The sequence below is a fragment of the Acipenser ruthenus genome, chromosome 20 (assembly GCF_902713425.1).
Source record: "Acipenser ruthenus chromosome 20, fAciRut3.2 maternal haplotype, whole genome shotgun sequence".
NCBI lineage: Eukaryota > Metazoa > Chordata > Actinopteri > Acipenseriformes > Acipenseridae > Acipenser > Acipenser ruthenus.
Window position 1 is genome coordinate 563,959 of NC_081208.1, and position 14,465 is coordinate 578,423.

At 45.3% G+C, this 14,465-nt stretch overlaps 1 protein-coding gene across 1 annotated transcript; it reads left to right on the forward strand.

Annotated features, from left to right (window-relative positions):
* The first annotated feature begins 269 nt into the window (after positions 1–269).
* Positions 270–9,929, forward strand: LOC117425672 (ERBB receptor feedback inhibitor 1). The gene is made up of 4 exons (XM_034042809.3): positions 270–448; positions 4,572–4,766; positions 5,219–5,298; positions 6,594–9,929. The coding sequence occupies exons 2-4, from the start codon at positions 4,639–4,641 to the stop codon at positions 7,853–7,855; spliced, it is 1,470 nt and encodes a 489-aa protein (XP_033898700.3). The 5' UTR covers positions 270–448; positions 4,572–4,638; the 3' UTR covers positions 7,856–9,929.
* The last annotated feature ends 4,536 nt before the right edge of the window (positions 9,930–14,465 follow it).

Here is a 14,465-nt window from a genome sequence, read left to right on the forward strand (position 1 = left end):
CTGTATGCATGTAGTTATAGATTCATCTGCAAACTATATACTTGTTTCACGACTGCAACCTTACTCTTTGCATGTTCACGCCGTCATATTCCCCAGTTCACACCTCGCGGTGACAGCTGTGCACGGGTATGCATTTAAACATTTTCAATGTTTTATTTCATGCAGATCTACGCCTCCAAACGTGTGGTTTAACAAAAGCGGCCTTTCTCTTTAAGAGCTGAAAGGGGCGGAGACGCTGCGGCTCGCTCTCTATAAATTGCTGGTTCAGCTCGCTAGAGAGCAAGTGAAACATTAGATACGATTTACTGCGAGCACAGGCGAGCTGCTGTCCTGGGACGCAAATAAAACGAGCCTTCTGGATATACAGTAACAACGAAGGGTACATGTACACAGTTATATACGTGTGCAAACATTTGGACGAATGAGGAGAATCTTGTTTGAAAATAAGGTGAGATTTTATATAGTGTGTGTGTGTGTTTAATGGCATAATAAACCAATGTATTCACTATATATATATATATATATATATATATATATATATATATATATATATATATATATATGAACACATTGATGTGTTATTGTTGCCATTAATAATACCGGGTTTCGTTATATAGCGAATGTGTCTGTGTTGTCAGTGTAGAGAAAAGCGCCTCTTTGACTCACTTGCTTAGTGTAATGTAATGGCTCCATTCTGTTGAGAACAGTATTTCTATTTATTTATTTATTTATTTATTTATTTATTGCTTCTTGGGTTATAGTGTGCGCACTGACTGTAGCATTTGTTTTTAAATTCTACCGTCTGTGTGTACAATACCCGTGCATGTATCGATCTTAACGTTAACTGACGTGACGTGGAAGGGTTGCAAGAAAATTGCAGGGGTAAAATAAATAATTCATTGATCCATAGATTAAACGCTTCTAATGTAAATGCAATATTTCACAAACGCGCCTGTGCACACGTGTGTGTGCATGTTTTGATGTGTGTGTGTGCGTGTGTGCATGTTTTGATGTGTGTGCGTGCGTGTGTGCATGTTTTGATGTGTGTGTCGTTTAGCACTCTGCACAACGCAGATTGAATCAAGCTCTAGCAAGTTAATGAGTTAGCTATTAAAAACCAGAGCGAGGAGGCAACAAAACCCTTAATAGCAGATCTAGCACCGTGTTTACTGCTTGCTTATAGACTCGCCACCACCAGATTGCATCAGCGAATCGTTTGGTCAGTCATTAGTACAGCAGCAGTCACGTATGCGATATATAAAAAAAAAACACACGACTATCCCTTGAATCACATTCCGATGAGGTGTGATGTTGGCAGAACTCGCTTCAAGAAAAGAGTGTGTGTGCGCGCGCAGCTGGGTGAGTTGAAGTTTAGGAGCACCTGCAGCACAGGTAGGGCTGGTATTGTTGCCAAGCAACCGCTATAGGGTGAGGAAAGGTGAGGTGTGTGTGTTTTTTGCTGCTTTTTCTTATCGGGTAAAAGAGGGAACGTTTGTGGTCTTCGAATACTTTATTCTGTCGCTGTATATTTGGTCAGCAGTGCGTCTGTTCAATAACGTGGCACCTAAAATGAATTACACCAAAAAAACGCCTGTTTTAGTCGTGCGTGCGTCCAGATCGGGCGAACTATTTTGTATTGTTTGTTTACCTTTTTTAAAAAAAGTTTTGTCTGAATAATCTTTAACGTCTGTTAATAATACTTGGGAGTGTGCTCGTGTGTTTATTGGCTGTACCTGTACTCTGGTGGTTAGCTAGCGAGTTAATAATAAACGTAACTGAGGGTATTGTCAAAGCATCGCGGAGCTGTTGGCAGATATATGGGTGGGGGTTGGGGTATTCATACGCTTCTGCTCCGTGGGGCGGCGGATACGTGTGTGCCCCCAAGTGAAAACAGATTAGCAATTATCCAGGCCACCCCTGCATTCGCTTCTGATGCGTCCTGTGTGGTCTTTTCACGTCTTCAGGGACTAAGTGCGGTTTTAATGAAGAGTGCGTTGCCCGCGCCAGGGCACGATTCACTGTCTTACCAGCTCGCTGGCACTTGCTCAAAGATAATACTGAGGTCCGATTAGATTCAGTTTCAAAGTCAATGAACCCAAGGAGCCAGCATGCGGTTTCATTCCCCTGCTGTCCCCTTCATTCAATCCAAGTTATTTCTTGGACTTGAGTTATACAGCCTCTGAGTTTGCGCAATATTTTTTTTTTTTTTTTGGAGGGGGGGGGGGGGGGGGGTGTATATATTTCAGCTAGTACAGGTTCATGTGTTATTATTTTTCACAATAGTTAGCAAATAACTTACTAAGTCTTAATGCAATTGATGCATTAAGCATTTTTCTATGAATTTGCAAAGTGGACTGTTCTGCACCTGCCCCCCCCCCCCCCCCCCCTCCAGTAAGTGCATGCATCAGATCGCAGTAGCAATCGAAGTGGAAGCTTGCTTCATAATGTCATAATAAACCGTGCTTATTGGTTCCAGGTTGCAGCCGGGGCTGGCTTTGAGTTCACTGCCAGCGTTTGCAATCGAATTCATTCACTTTGAATACGTGGAAGTTAACCAAAGTGCAACAGGATTGAAAGTCCAGACTTCTCTATCACAAACCAGCTTGTCTTTTCATCTGAGAGTAACAGCCCGCACATTTCTGCTCTTCGTTTGACTCGGATTCTGCTCTGCCCTCCCCGGCCGGCTGCATTGCTTCAGAATGATTGCAATGCAAACCTATCGTATTGGTTTGCTTGTGTGATTCACACAAGGGCACCTCGTTCTGGATCTGAGAGCTTGTCTGTGTTTGTTGCATCAGGGCTGGGTGTGCTACTTGCTGGGTGTTTGTTTTTTCGTGCACAGTGACGTTGGAGGATTGCAGATGTATATCGAGCTGCCCTTCTGATCCGAAACACAAGAATGTGCCAATCATCGCACCTTGTGGAGCAGTACTCTGTGTGGCAGCTCCCTAATCTCCTAAACAGAAACACCTGAGACTAAATGGAAACGTACCTCCTTCTGCACCTTAGCTGCACTGTCCTCCTGTACGTCGGTTTACCTGCTGTAAATCTCCCTCTACTAACATTGCAATCGTGGCTTTAGCAGTTGTGTGGGGGCTGCCCTTTGACCAGGATCACAAAGACTGTACTTTCTCCAGGAATTGGTTTGTTTACATTGTTAGCTGTCATTCTAGATAAGTGTACGTTTTAAATTGCATCTGTAGTAGAATGCGTGGGATTGCAGTTTTTTTTGGGGGGGGAGGGGAGGTGGGGGCACACATTATGTTTTCAGTTAATGTACAAGAATGCGAAGGAACAACTCTTTTTAAAGAGCTCAAACAATCTACACTGTCTGCCCTGTAACCGCGTAAGCTTGCTTGTGCTCCGCGTCGGTGACATGCAGTGGTTCGCATGCTTGGCTTGAGCAGTAAGAGTTGAGTTTCAATATCTGACGTGAGGACTAATCGTTTTCTTCCTGAAATAGAAAGTTTAATTGTGACTCTCTCTCTCGTATTTCTCTGCGGGATTTATTTTATTTTCTTCTTCTGGGATTATCATGCCCTCGCCTCTTCTGTGAACATTGTGTTCTGTACATTGACAACAATACTGTCACACTTTCTGTAACATGTGATCCATCTCCTCTACCATACATCAAGTAAGAAGACACTGCTGAGCTGTTTCATAACGCAGCCCATTCACAGTTCTTCAGCTGCAACACAAGCTGCTCATGTGTGCACCTCTGCAGGGGTGACAGTGTCTGCGATTTTCCCACAGAGAACACATTGTGTTTCTCTCTCTCTCTTGTGTATGATGCAGCCCCCTGTCTCTCTCTCTCTCTCTCTCTCTCTCTCTCTCTCTCTCCCCCCCTTCTCTCTGACTTCATTTTTTAATACCAAACCCGTGCCCGTTTTTAAATAAAAACCTTCTTTCAATTCAGCGAGCCGCAGGAAGAGCAAAGTGTTAGAGTGCCTTCGAACCGAAAGTTTAAAATTCCAGAGATGTGAGGGCGATACGAATGTTGCACAATCCGAGTGCTGAAAGGAGAGCTTAAGGCCTGTTTAATAGGCTGTCACACTGCAATTACTGGTAGGGCTGCTTGGCACAGTCTCCAGGGGGTGAGGGGGAGAGAGAGATGGGAGGGGTAAGGAGGACTCTTCAAAAACAACCCAAGGGCAATAACTAGGTCTGAGACAACCAGTTCCAGAAAAATGTACACAAAGTGCATTCTTTCTTAGTCTTTTTTTAAATTTTTTTTATTTGTTTATCGTGTCAAAGGTGGGAGGAGGAGAAAATATTCTGTGCTAGTTTTTGGAAACTTTTCCCGTCCTCGCATAGTTCGGCACACTCTTTGCATTTCTCACTATTAGATAACTATTTCAGCACACTGCCTTCTACAGTGTAGCTGTCTTAAAATAAATACTGTGCAAGCTTGTTTAGAGGTAAGAGTCAGGTTGTGGTGTGTGTGTGTGTGTGTGTGTGTGTGTGTGTGTGTGTGTGTGTGTGCGTGTGGTTTTTTTTCTTTTTTTTTTTTGCATAAATTCATTGTTCCCGTTCTCTTACCTTTTTTCCATTTTATTTTTTGTTCTGAAAAGGTACGACAGCTGCTTTAGATAATCCAGCCAAGTGAAGTTATTGGATGCGTTCCTGACGCTCCACACAATGTCAACAGCTGGACTCACGGCTCCGGAGATCAGTGTGCCGTTGAAAAGCGGATTCCTGCACGGCACCCATTGCCACAGCATGGGGAGTGCCAAGACTTGCTGGGAACAGCACAGCAGGCTCCAGAAGTGAGTACTGCTCTCAGGAAAGCATAGCAAAGTGGAAAAGCATGGGAAAGACCAGCAAGATATGGTAAAGCAGAAGTAACCTGGCAAACTATGATAAATGCATAGCATTACTGGAAAGAGTGTGGTAAACCTGCAAAAATACTGTGGTCAGCTTTTATAAGGGTGTCGCCATACAGCCAGCCCTGCGTCCAAATACAGTACATCAATTGGGTTTTTACTGGAGCAATCTAGGTAAAGTACCTTGCTCAAGGGTACAGCAGCAGTGTCCCCCCCCCACCTGGGATTGAACCCACGACCCTACGGTCAAGACTCCAGAGCCCTAACCACTACTCCACACTGCTGCTGTATGTGAAAGATAATTTGAGTGAGAAAGCGAATGCGTGGGGGTGAAGACTTTACATGGTAACCTGACCACTGACCCTCGCTGATCGAGTGCCTCTCTTATCTTGCAGCTTGTACTTCAGCCTTGATCCAGGGTCGATGGGGTACCTTAAACAGCACCAGCAGGTCCCTGCGTCTCTGGGATTTGAGAGTAAGTATTAAACAATCGTGCCGCTGTTTGCTCCACTACACACCCCAGGTTACCTTGCTGGTGAGGTTACCTGCATGACAAGGGTTGGCAGCTCCACACTGTCATTGGAATGGGCTCTAAGTATAGCCTTGGGATGGGATTACTTTGTGGTAGGTGCAAGGGAGAGGCTGCCTCCCATTGTCCTGTCTCCAATTCCCTGTTATCTTGGTACTGTCTGTGGTGAGGAGCCTGCTGTCACTTCAGATAACCCTGACTGGTAGTGCTGTGGAAACGCCGGCGCTTGGCCAGGAGGTCTAGCGAGCTTGCATTGGTGTTTAAAATAGCATTGGATCTGGGAGGAGCGCACATATAAGAAACGCATCAAAGCATTTTGTTATACTGGCTGGAGTGCACAGTGAGGCTTCACAGATACTCTGGTGTTTTTAAACACAGGGAAGGTTATCAGAAGTTACAGGAAGACTCTGCTGCTGCTGTATGATAGCGAGTCCAGAAATAATCAGACAGCAGCCATCCTGTTGTGACTAGCCCAGCACCAGATAAACAAAAAACAAAACTTCAATTTGAACCCTTTAAGGACCGCTATCATGTGTGTCTGGAGTTTTGGGAAGGTTGATGTATACCGAGCATCAAAAACTTACTACCTAATATAACATTTATTTAAAAAAAAAAATAAGGCATATAAATGATGGATATTGACGAGATGTTGTTTTTTGTTTTTTTAATCCATCCTTGACAATGACACGAAGCAGATGCACTTAATCACCTAATTAGTGATCCAGTTGATTGGACGCTGGGTATGGAGTGATTTCAGCTGTTGAATTGCAAGCTTGAATAAAAGCAATAAAGAAAATCACAGAAAAAAAACAATATGCCACGTCTGCCAAGAGAGCAGCGCCTTCGTGCGATCGGCATGTCGGAGGCTGGATTAGGGCAGCGTGCTGTGGCTCGCCGTCTTGGGTGCTCGCAGCCAGCAATTTCAAACCTGGCGAGACGGTATAACCAGACACACTCTGTCAATGACAGGCCACGAACTGGGAGACCCAGAGTCCTGCCCAAGTCAGTTGTTAATCCGCACAGTAAAACGTCGCTGCACCTGCTCTAAAACAGAGTTTGTCATTTTTCGATCTCATCTAGTGAATTTTATTCAAATACAAGTATCTTTTGATGCTTAGTATATTTTACTATCCTTGAGGGTGGTGGGGGGGATATGCAAAGTGAGTTCTCTATTTAAATAGCAATACATGTGAGACTTTCTAATGAGATTTCTTCCTCTTCTTTTTTTTCCTCCTCTGCAGGGCAGGCTCCTCACACAGAGTCACTGCACTCTCACTGCTGCTCCGGGAGCGGCGTACGACTGCCACCCAAGAAGTCTCGTCCGGCTCGGCTCAACCTGTCCTCTGTCATGGAGCCTTCCTTCCACAGCTCTTCCGAGGAGGACCAGGTGGTCCCCTCCTTCAAGAGGCTGTCTGTAAACGGAGGGTCCTTCTACGAGCGCACCCCTCCCCACACCCCGCTGAGGTCCGGGGAGCGAGGAGCCAAGCCCCTGCCCCCTCTCCCTGGCCCTGGGACCAGCGGGGAGCTCTCCCCAGACGAGGTGGACAGCGAGGTGGAGTTCTTCACCAGCTCGGACAACATCTCGCTGATGCAGGACAAACCCGCCGCCTTCCGCTCCAGCGCTCCCAGCCGGCGAAGCCTCAGGGGGTGCGGCCAGGTCAACCTCGCCTACTTCGAGGATTGCGCGGCGCCAGCGTCCTCCTGCCAGCTGCAGCACGCTGAGGAGAAACGGGCAGTGCCGGAGGAGAGCCCCTGTCACAGGCAGCACGAGCGGCCCCACCGCCGGCTCCGGAGGTCGCACTCGGGCCCGGCCGGCTCTTTCAACAAGCCCGTCCTGAGGCTGTCCTGCCACCGGACCTCCCAGCGGGACTCTGAGGACAAGCCGGTGGTCCCTCCCCGGGTGCCCATCCCGCCCCGGCCCGTTAAAGCCGACTACAGGCGGTGGTCCGCGGAGGTCACCTCCTCCAGCGCGTACAGCGACGAGGACAAGCCCCCCAAGGTGCCCCCCAGGGAACCAGTGTCCCGTAGCGGCTCCCGGACCCCCAGCCCCAAGAGCCTCCCCACGTACACGAACGGGGTGATGCCCACGACCCAGAGCTTCGCCCCCAACCCCAAATACGTGAGCGCCAAGGCCCTGCACAGGCAGAACAGCGAGGGGTCCCCCACCCGCTCCCCCTGCATACTCCCCATCATGGAGAACGGACGCAAGGCCAGCACCACTCACTACTACCTCCTGCCCGAGCGGCCGGCCTACCTGGACAAGTTCGAGAAGTTTTTCAGCGAGACAGCCTCTACGTCGTCCTCATCCTGCACTGCTTCCACTACTCCACTACTGGAGTTCAGTGGGGTAGCCGACAACTCGGACTTGGGGCAGCCCTGGTCTTCAGGGGGCTGCCCGTTACCCATACCTCAGGGTTCGAACAGACTAGCGGACTCCAGAGCCAAGCCCGACATGGTCAACCACATGCAACAGAAACACCTCCTGGACATCGTATCGCTATAGACTTGAGCTATGAACTGAACTCAAAGAAAAAAAAAACGTACAAGTGTCACAGTAGTGAGAGATATTTACAAGTGTTCTTTTTAGAAGCTGGTTCCAGTAATCCACAGTGCTTGCCTGCTGGACTTTCACTCACTTACAGTAAGAACTGCCAGGTGGTTTTGTTTTAGGTTTTTATTTTATTTTTTTTCTAACTCATAAAAGCATCCCCTTATAAAGTGAGATTTAGTTAAACATGTTTGGGAATATTTAGAGAGAAAGACACAGATAACACTGCAATATCTAAGTTTGGTCGTACACGCAAGTCATAATTTCTGTTGTGGGATTTTAGCTGTCGCTGAAATGTGTTATTTTTGATATTATTGTTGTTGCTATATTGAGGTTTGTAGTGATGACATAAGCTGGACTTATGAGCAATGCAAGATGAATGTGTGTGTGTTCTGGAGAGGATGCTACAGACTCTGGTTTTGTGTGTCTTTGTTGCCAGGGATGGTCAGAGAGCGTGTGTGCGTGTTGGCCTGTATCAGTCTGGTCTCTTACTGAAATTGTGAAAGAGCTGAAATCTTTCTCATGCCTTCACTTCTTTGCCTGTGCTTCAGGCTCCAGCCTCACTGAACTGGAGCAGTTCATTTTACTGATGTGCGTATAGATCTAGCGTTTTGAAAGCCAGGTGATTCACGGAATACTTCCTCAAAGCAGTCAAGGAAATTTGTGTTCTGTGTGCTGACTGTACGAGTCAAACTTTGAACTCCTGCTTTGAAAAAACAAACTCAAAATTGTCCCTCGCGTTCGTGAGACCTTTTGGAAATTAAAGCCCTGGGGAAAAAGGATTTATGCAACATACTAACGAAGGGTTCTCTGTGGCGGTTTGAAGTTCGATGTGGAAATCTCCCAGTAAATAACATCTTCCATTTCTGCCCTGTTCTGTGTTGCAGCTCAGTTAAACTTTGCTGCTGCGGACACACAGTCGCTTGTGTAAGCATTCAATTACATTTTCAAAACTGCACCTCCTGGAAAGATTAATAGAACAAAAGAACAGGTGAATAATGCAGGTGCTGTATTATTATTTTGATTGAATCCCACCCCTGAGCGTTTTGTTTTTACAAAGTCCTAATCTGCGTGGTACAGTATGTGACAGTCTCAGTATTCTTCCCTTTCACCCAAGCCTTTAGCCTTCCTCTCCCAACGCCTTTTCAATTGTATAGCTTCCAACGAGGCACTCTGCCTGGTTGCAATAAATGAAGGTTTGATTCTGCGTATGTAAAGCTATCCAGTGGATTTGATTTATGCTGCGCACCTGTCTGTAATGTAATGCTGTATTTGGGCACAGTCATGCATGCTTTGGCTACTGGTATAGCCAGGAAACGGTTCGCAAGTTTTATAAGCGCCTCCGAGTGCTTGTGAAGCTGAAACAGTAAATGTAGCATTTTCTGCTGTAGCACAGCTGGGGGAACCAGGAGATGCAAAGTGGCTTTAAAGTGACGTTTAAATGACGCTGTTAGCCTGTCTTGTGTAGTTTATCCCTGAAGCTGTAGCCACCTGGTCTGCTGACCTTCCCTACCTGTCAACACAAAAGCCTCAGTTGTTATAGAAGCTGACATAATTACATACCGTCTAGCTTGGAGAATGGAATCTGAAAGACCAGCGCACCAAGTTTGATGTTTTTTTTTCACACGTTTTTACATCCCTGGTCCCTGTACTTCCACCCATCAATGTACAAGACAACCTGCTGCATAACTGATGTGCAAGATTATTGTTAGAGTCGTTTTTGTTGTGTATTACTCTTGTAAAGAAACCTGTTTACATTAGAAAAACTGTTCGCTGTGATTTATGTGAATTATTTAATATCATAACATATTATAAGTCTTACTTTTAAACTAAATGAAGGCATGTTCTTCACAGATGAAATGCATATTCTCTGCTAAGAGTTAATGCACTGGTATTGTAATGTGTACAGTATTTGACAAAATTCCCTTTGTCATCGTGCAAAATGTATATGCAATGCTAAATACTTGTTGTTGTTGATGTCCTATAGTCTTTTAAACATAATAAAATGATATTCTACTTATTTATGAAATGCTGTGTGGCTGCGCTTGGTTCTGTGGTGTCGTTCGCTGCGTATCTCAAAATGAATCCACGTACGACCGTTCTGCTGACTGGTACCGGATGAAATGTTGTGCCAGGGTTTTGCTGGAATGATAAACTGCTGAAGAAGAGAAGTAGTAATCTATTACTATGATGAGAGACTTCCCACACGACACAAACCCTCTCTCCTGAGTGTGAGTCATGCGAGTCGTCCAGACCCAATGAGAAACTAGCATCGTCTGTGGTTGCTAAGGAATAAAAAAAAAAAATATGTCTACTGGTGGCAGAATGTAATGTTGCTGGCATTATATATGAGGTACATCCCTGCTTGAATAGCACTTACCTGCTCCTGCCTTACCTGAGGTAACATTTCAATACAACAGCATTGCCCTTGTATAGCGCCTTTCAACAGCAGGCCCTGTCAAAGCGCTGGACACGGAGTAAAAATACTTCAACTTCAACTGATAGTTTAAAGTTATTGAGGAGTAGTTGTTGGTCAGCTATTTAAAAACCTAAAGGCAATGTGTACCAGAACCTCCTAATTTGGTTTTACTGTCTGGAACATATTGAGGTGAAAACAAATTGGTGTGAACTGTGACATGGAGCACAAAGTTGCCCCACCTGTTCTGAGATTAACCACAAGATGTGTCACCTGTTTGGCTGCGTAATAAGAAATGGCAAATGTCCCAGAATGTAGTTAGGAATAACTGGTGACTGGAAGAGGATGGCTGCAGTGGATCCAGCTTCAACCCATAACCTAGATACTGAATGCACCAGAACCAGTGGGCAGGGAGTTAGCCAGGATGGATAATAAAGTGACCAGAACCTCGTCATTAGAGGAGGAGAATACAGAAATATTTGTTTAAAAAAATAATAATAATCTAAACGCAAATAATAATTGTGTCGAAATCAGTGGTGGTGCCTTAATCGCCCCTCGTTCCCTGCCTCCTGCGCTCTACAGAGGTGGTCCACATTTCCAGGAAAGGGAAGAGGGATTATCGTGTCATTATCACAGCATTCTGCACAGACATGTGTTGCCATCTGTGCAGAGGCTGATTAGTCAAGGACTGGTCCCACAGCCTCTGTGCACCACGGGCAGCGGAAGAGAAGAGCAGGTGTGCGGCCAACACGCTTGACTGTTCGCCAAGTGAACTGTGCAGCAGTGCAACTGTGAAGAAATGTGAAACCAGGGCTCGCAACCAGCAGGGCTCTGGGAACAGTCCTGCAGAGACACAGAGAGACTGGTCCAACTAGAAGGAACTACGTCAACTAGACACGTGTTTCATATAGTGTCTTCATCCCTGTGGTTTTTGTTTGTTTTTTAGGTGAAACTAGAAGAAACCGAGTCAAGCAGAGAAACGTCTCTGCGTGCGCCTTCATCAGTGTTGTTGAGGTAAACCTACAAGAATAAACGACTTTAGTTTTTAAAGGCATGAAGAAAAAAATCTAGAAAATAGGAAAATCTAGAAACGGGATGGGGAGAGAAGAACAAGGGAGTTCAGGGCTGCTGGAAAGGCAGGTGTGGAAACAGATTTCTGTAACCATATATATTTGTTTAAACATTTAGTTTGTTTTTACTTGTGTACGTCAATAATTTTTCTTACGGGATCTTCATTCATTCATTCATTCATTCATTCAAATCCTGTGACAGAATTAGGGGATGCAGAGCACCGTCTAGGGAAAGTCAATCTACAGTAGCAGTTGTTTAAACATTCTTGGGTGGTTAGCCGTAAACGACCCCCTTTGGGGTCTCCCCCGGGGTCTCCCGCTGTTCCTATCCATGGAATTACCACAGTCCTCCTTCAGCCAGCCCCATGCCCAAAGTAAACCAAACCGCTGCTTGTCAGCCTAGAAGAGATAAAAGGGTTTCAAAAATAAACAGCGTGGCTAGGCAGTGTGAGACACGCTCAGGGATCCCTGTTCAATTCATTCCTGCAGTCTTCATTCCTGCGGCCTTACCTCGCGTTGCTTACTCTTTTGGAGTGGTTGCTTGTCTTTCATTGCAGTTCCTGGAACTGTTACAGTTTGTAAATAGCTGATGTTGAGCCGCGATTAAGTAATCAGAGCAAACTTCGGCCAGTATTATCAGGTCAGATTGCAAGAGGATCTGGGAAGGGTTTTATAGCACCGGTTACAGGAATCTATTTATTCATTCATTTAATAATTCTGTAGACATAACCAGCGTCGCCCCGGTTCTCACATTGCAGTTCCAGACTGTGTGCTAGCTCGTCAGGATTACTCCAATCCTGTGTGAAGCTTGCTGGTTACGCTGTGCTTCACTAATGCTTCTCCTTGCAAGGATTTCTTCAGAGGAATACACTGGGATTGTAATGGTATCCCAATGGGATGTTTCCTGAACCCAGTTGGGGCGTTAGGGGTCTAATTTTCTTCGGCCATAGAGTCAGAGACTTTTATTCCATGACTTGTGACAGAGGGAAGGAGACACTTCTTGGTGAGGGTGTGGAAAGGGCTATCCAGTCATGGCGTTGAGGCAGAATCACTTAGATTCTTTAAGACCCGACTCGACAAAGTTCTGAGACCAATCAGCTACCAGAAACCGGACGAGCTCTGATGGACTGAATGGCCTCCTCTCGTTCGTTAATGTTCTTATGTTCTGAAGGCTGTGTGGCCACGGGCATTATAGAGTGATTGTGGACCACTCCATGCAGGAGCGTAGACCCCCAGAACCTCAGTGAATTTGTTCACTTTCTTTTAGCATGTTGACCTATTGAGTGTTTTCCAGTTATGAATGAAAGATCTGCCAGCGTCAGATCCACTTGAATTGAGACGAAACATACCTACAATACCTGATTTAGAGACATTTCAAAAGTTTGCTAGTCAGAGCACTTGTCTTTCAAAGTGTTTCTGAGTTTAAGGCATGTTACGAAGGGGAAGGCAGATGTTTAGACAAGGCGTTGTCTCCAGAGTTATCTTCTGGGGTTCATTCCTTTCCCATTTTGGTTTGAGCTTCCTGATGGATGTCCAAGTTCAGCCATTCCCAACACAACCTAATCCCTAATCCACAAACCAGCTACAGCGGGCTCGAACCTTGACCTCCAGCGATCTCCAGAGAGTAAGAGTGTTTTTCATGTATGTGGGTGGGGACGTGGGGAGAGTCTGTGATCAATGACCAGCCCCACAAATCTGCAATAGCAATTATTAGTCAAACAAACGGGTTCAATGGAAATAAATAAAGACACAGACCTCAAACTGTGTTTACTTTCCTGAGGGCAAGCTGCAGCAACATCAATCAGGCACTTTTTTTTTCAAATAGGGATGCATGCATCATTTGAAGTACTATTCTTTACATGTTAGCGGACACGAATCAATCTTTATGTCCCACATACCGACCATGCAGTGCTGCGATTGTTGTCATAGCGCAGCTGCTAAAGCAATACCTAGAGGATACAGAAACCAACCCCCATCTCTACCACTAACCCTAATGCATGGAAACAAACCACAACAAAAACAGTGATTAAAAGCTGTCTGGTTTAACCAGACCACAAGCATGTGGAATTCTTTGCTTTTGCATGTTAGCTGTTACCTGGTTAACTGTGGCTTCCCACTGGCATTGTATTTATTTCTTCAGAAGTGGGGTATTTATCTGAATTCCTTTCTTGAATAGGGCTACCAGGAAAACACCCACGGAGAGACAAAGCATGAGACACCGGGAAGGACTTCTGCTCAAAACGCTTGTTAATAATAAGAATGAAAAAGTTTATTTTAGTATGACTACATCCTATACCGGTGAATAATTGTAGAGTCATGGATGACAGAGTTTGCCTGTAGGGGTTGAGTAAACATTAATGTGTTACACCCTAATGGTTAGAGCAAACACACTGCTAACCACTGCTGTCTCCTGTGCTGTACGCACTGCTGAAATATCTTATTTGATATCGAGGTGTCAGAAAAGCATCTGAAGGGCTATGTTTGCAGGATTAACAGTTGCCTTTGAGTTACAATATAGCTCAAGAGAAAATTCGAATAGCAGGTAGATGCTGGTTAAACAGGCGCTTACAAAAATGACAAAACAGCCTGTCCTCAAATGAGGACCATGGCACTTAATGGGTTAATGAAAACGGCACTGGAAAAGCTGGCGGTATGCACGTTCTAATTTTAAAGGAAAAGCAACGAGGCCATCTAGTGGCCATTGTATGCAATACAGGCGTCTCTGTCCCTGATGTCTCTGAATGCACACATGGTAAATCACAGTATTTCTGCAGGGTCATTTCGCAGTGTTCCCATGCTTTTCCCATGGTTATGCTATGCCTTTACCATAGTTGACCCTGATTTGCTTATTAATATGCTTTACTGTATCCCGTTATTCTTTACAGTGCTCACCGTGCTGTATTACACTCTGCTCTGGTCCACTGTTATGAGGGATGCTACCTGCCTGAATGCATGACCTGCAACATTACCAGATCCTTATCTGCAGAACTGCCATTGATACATCAGCAAATCAAAGGCAGTGAAGATACGCTGCAAATATTCTGCAATTCTTTGTAAATGGAAGATTGTGTTTTCTTAC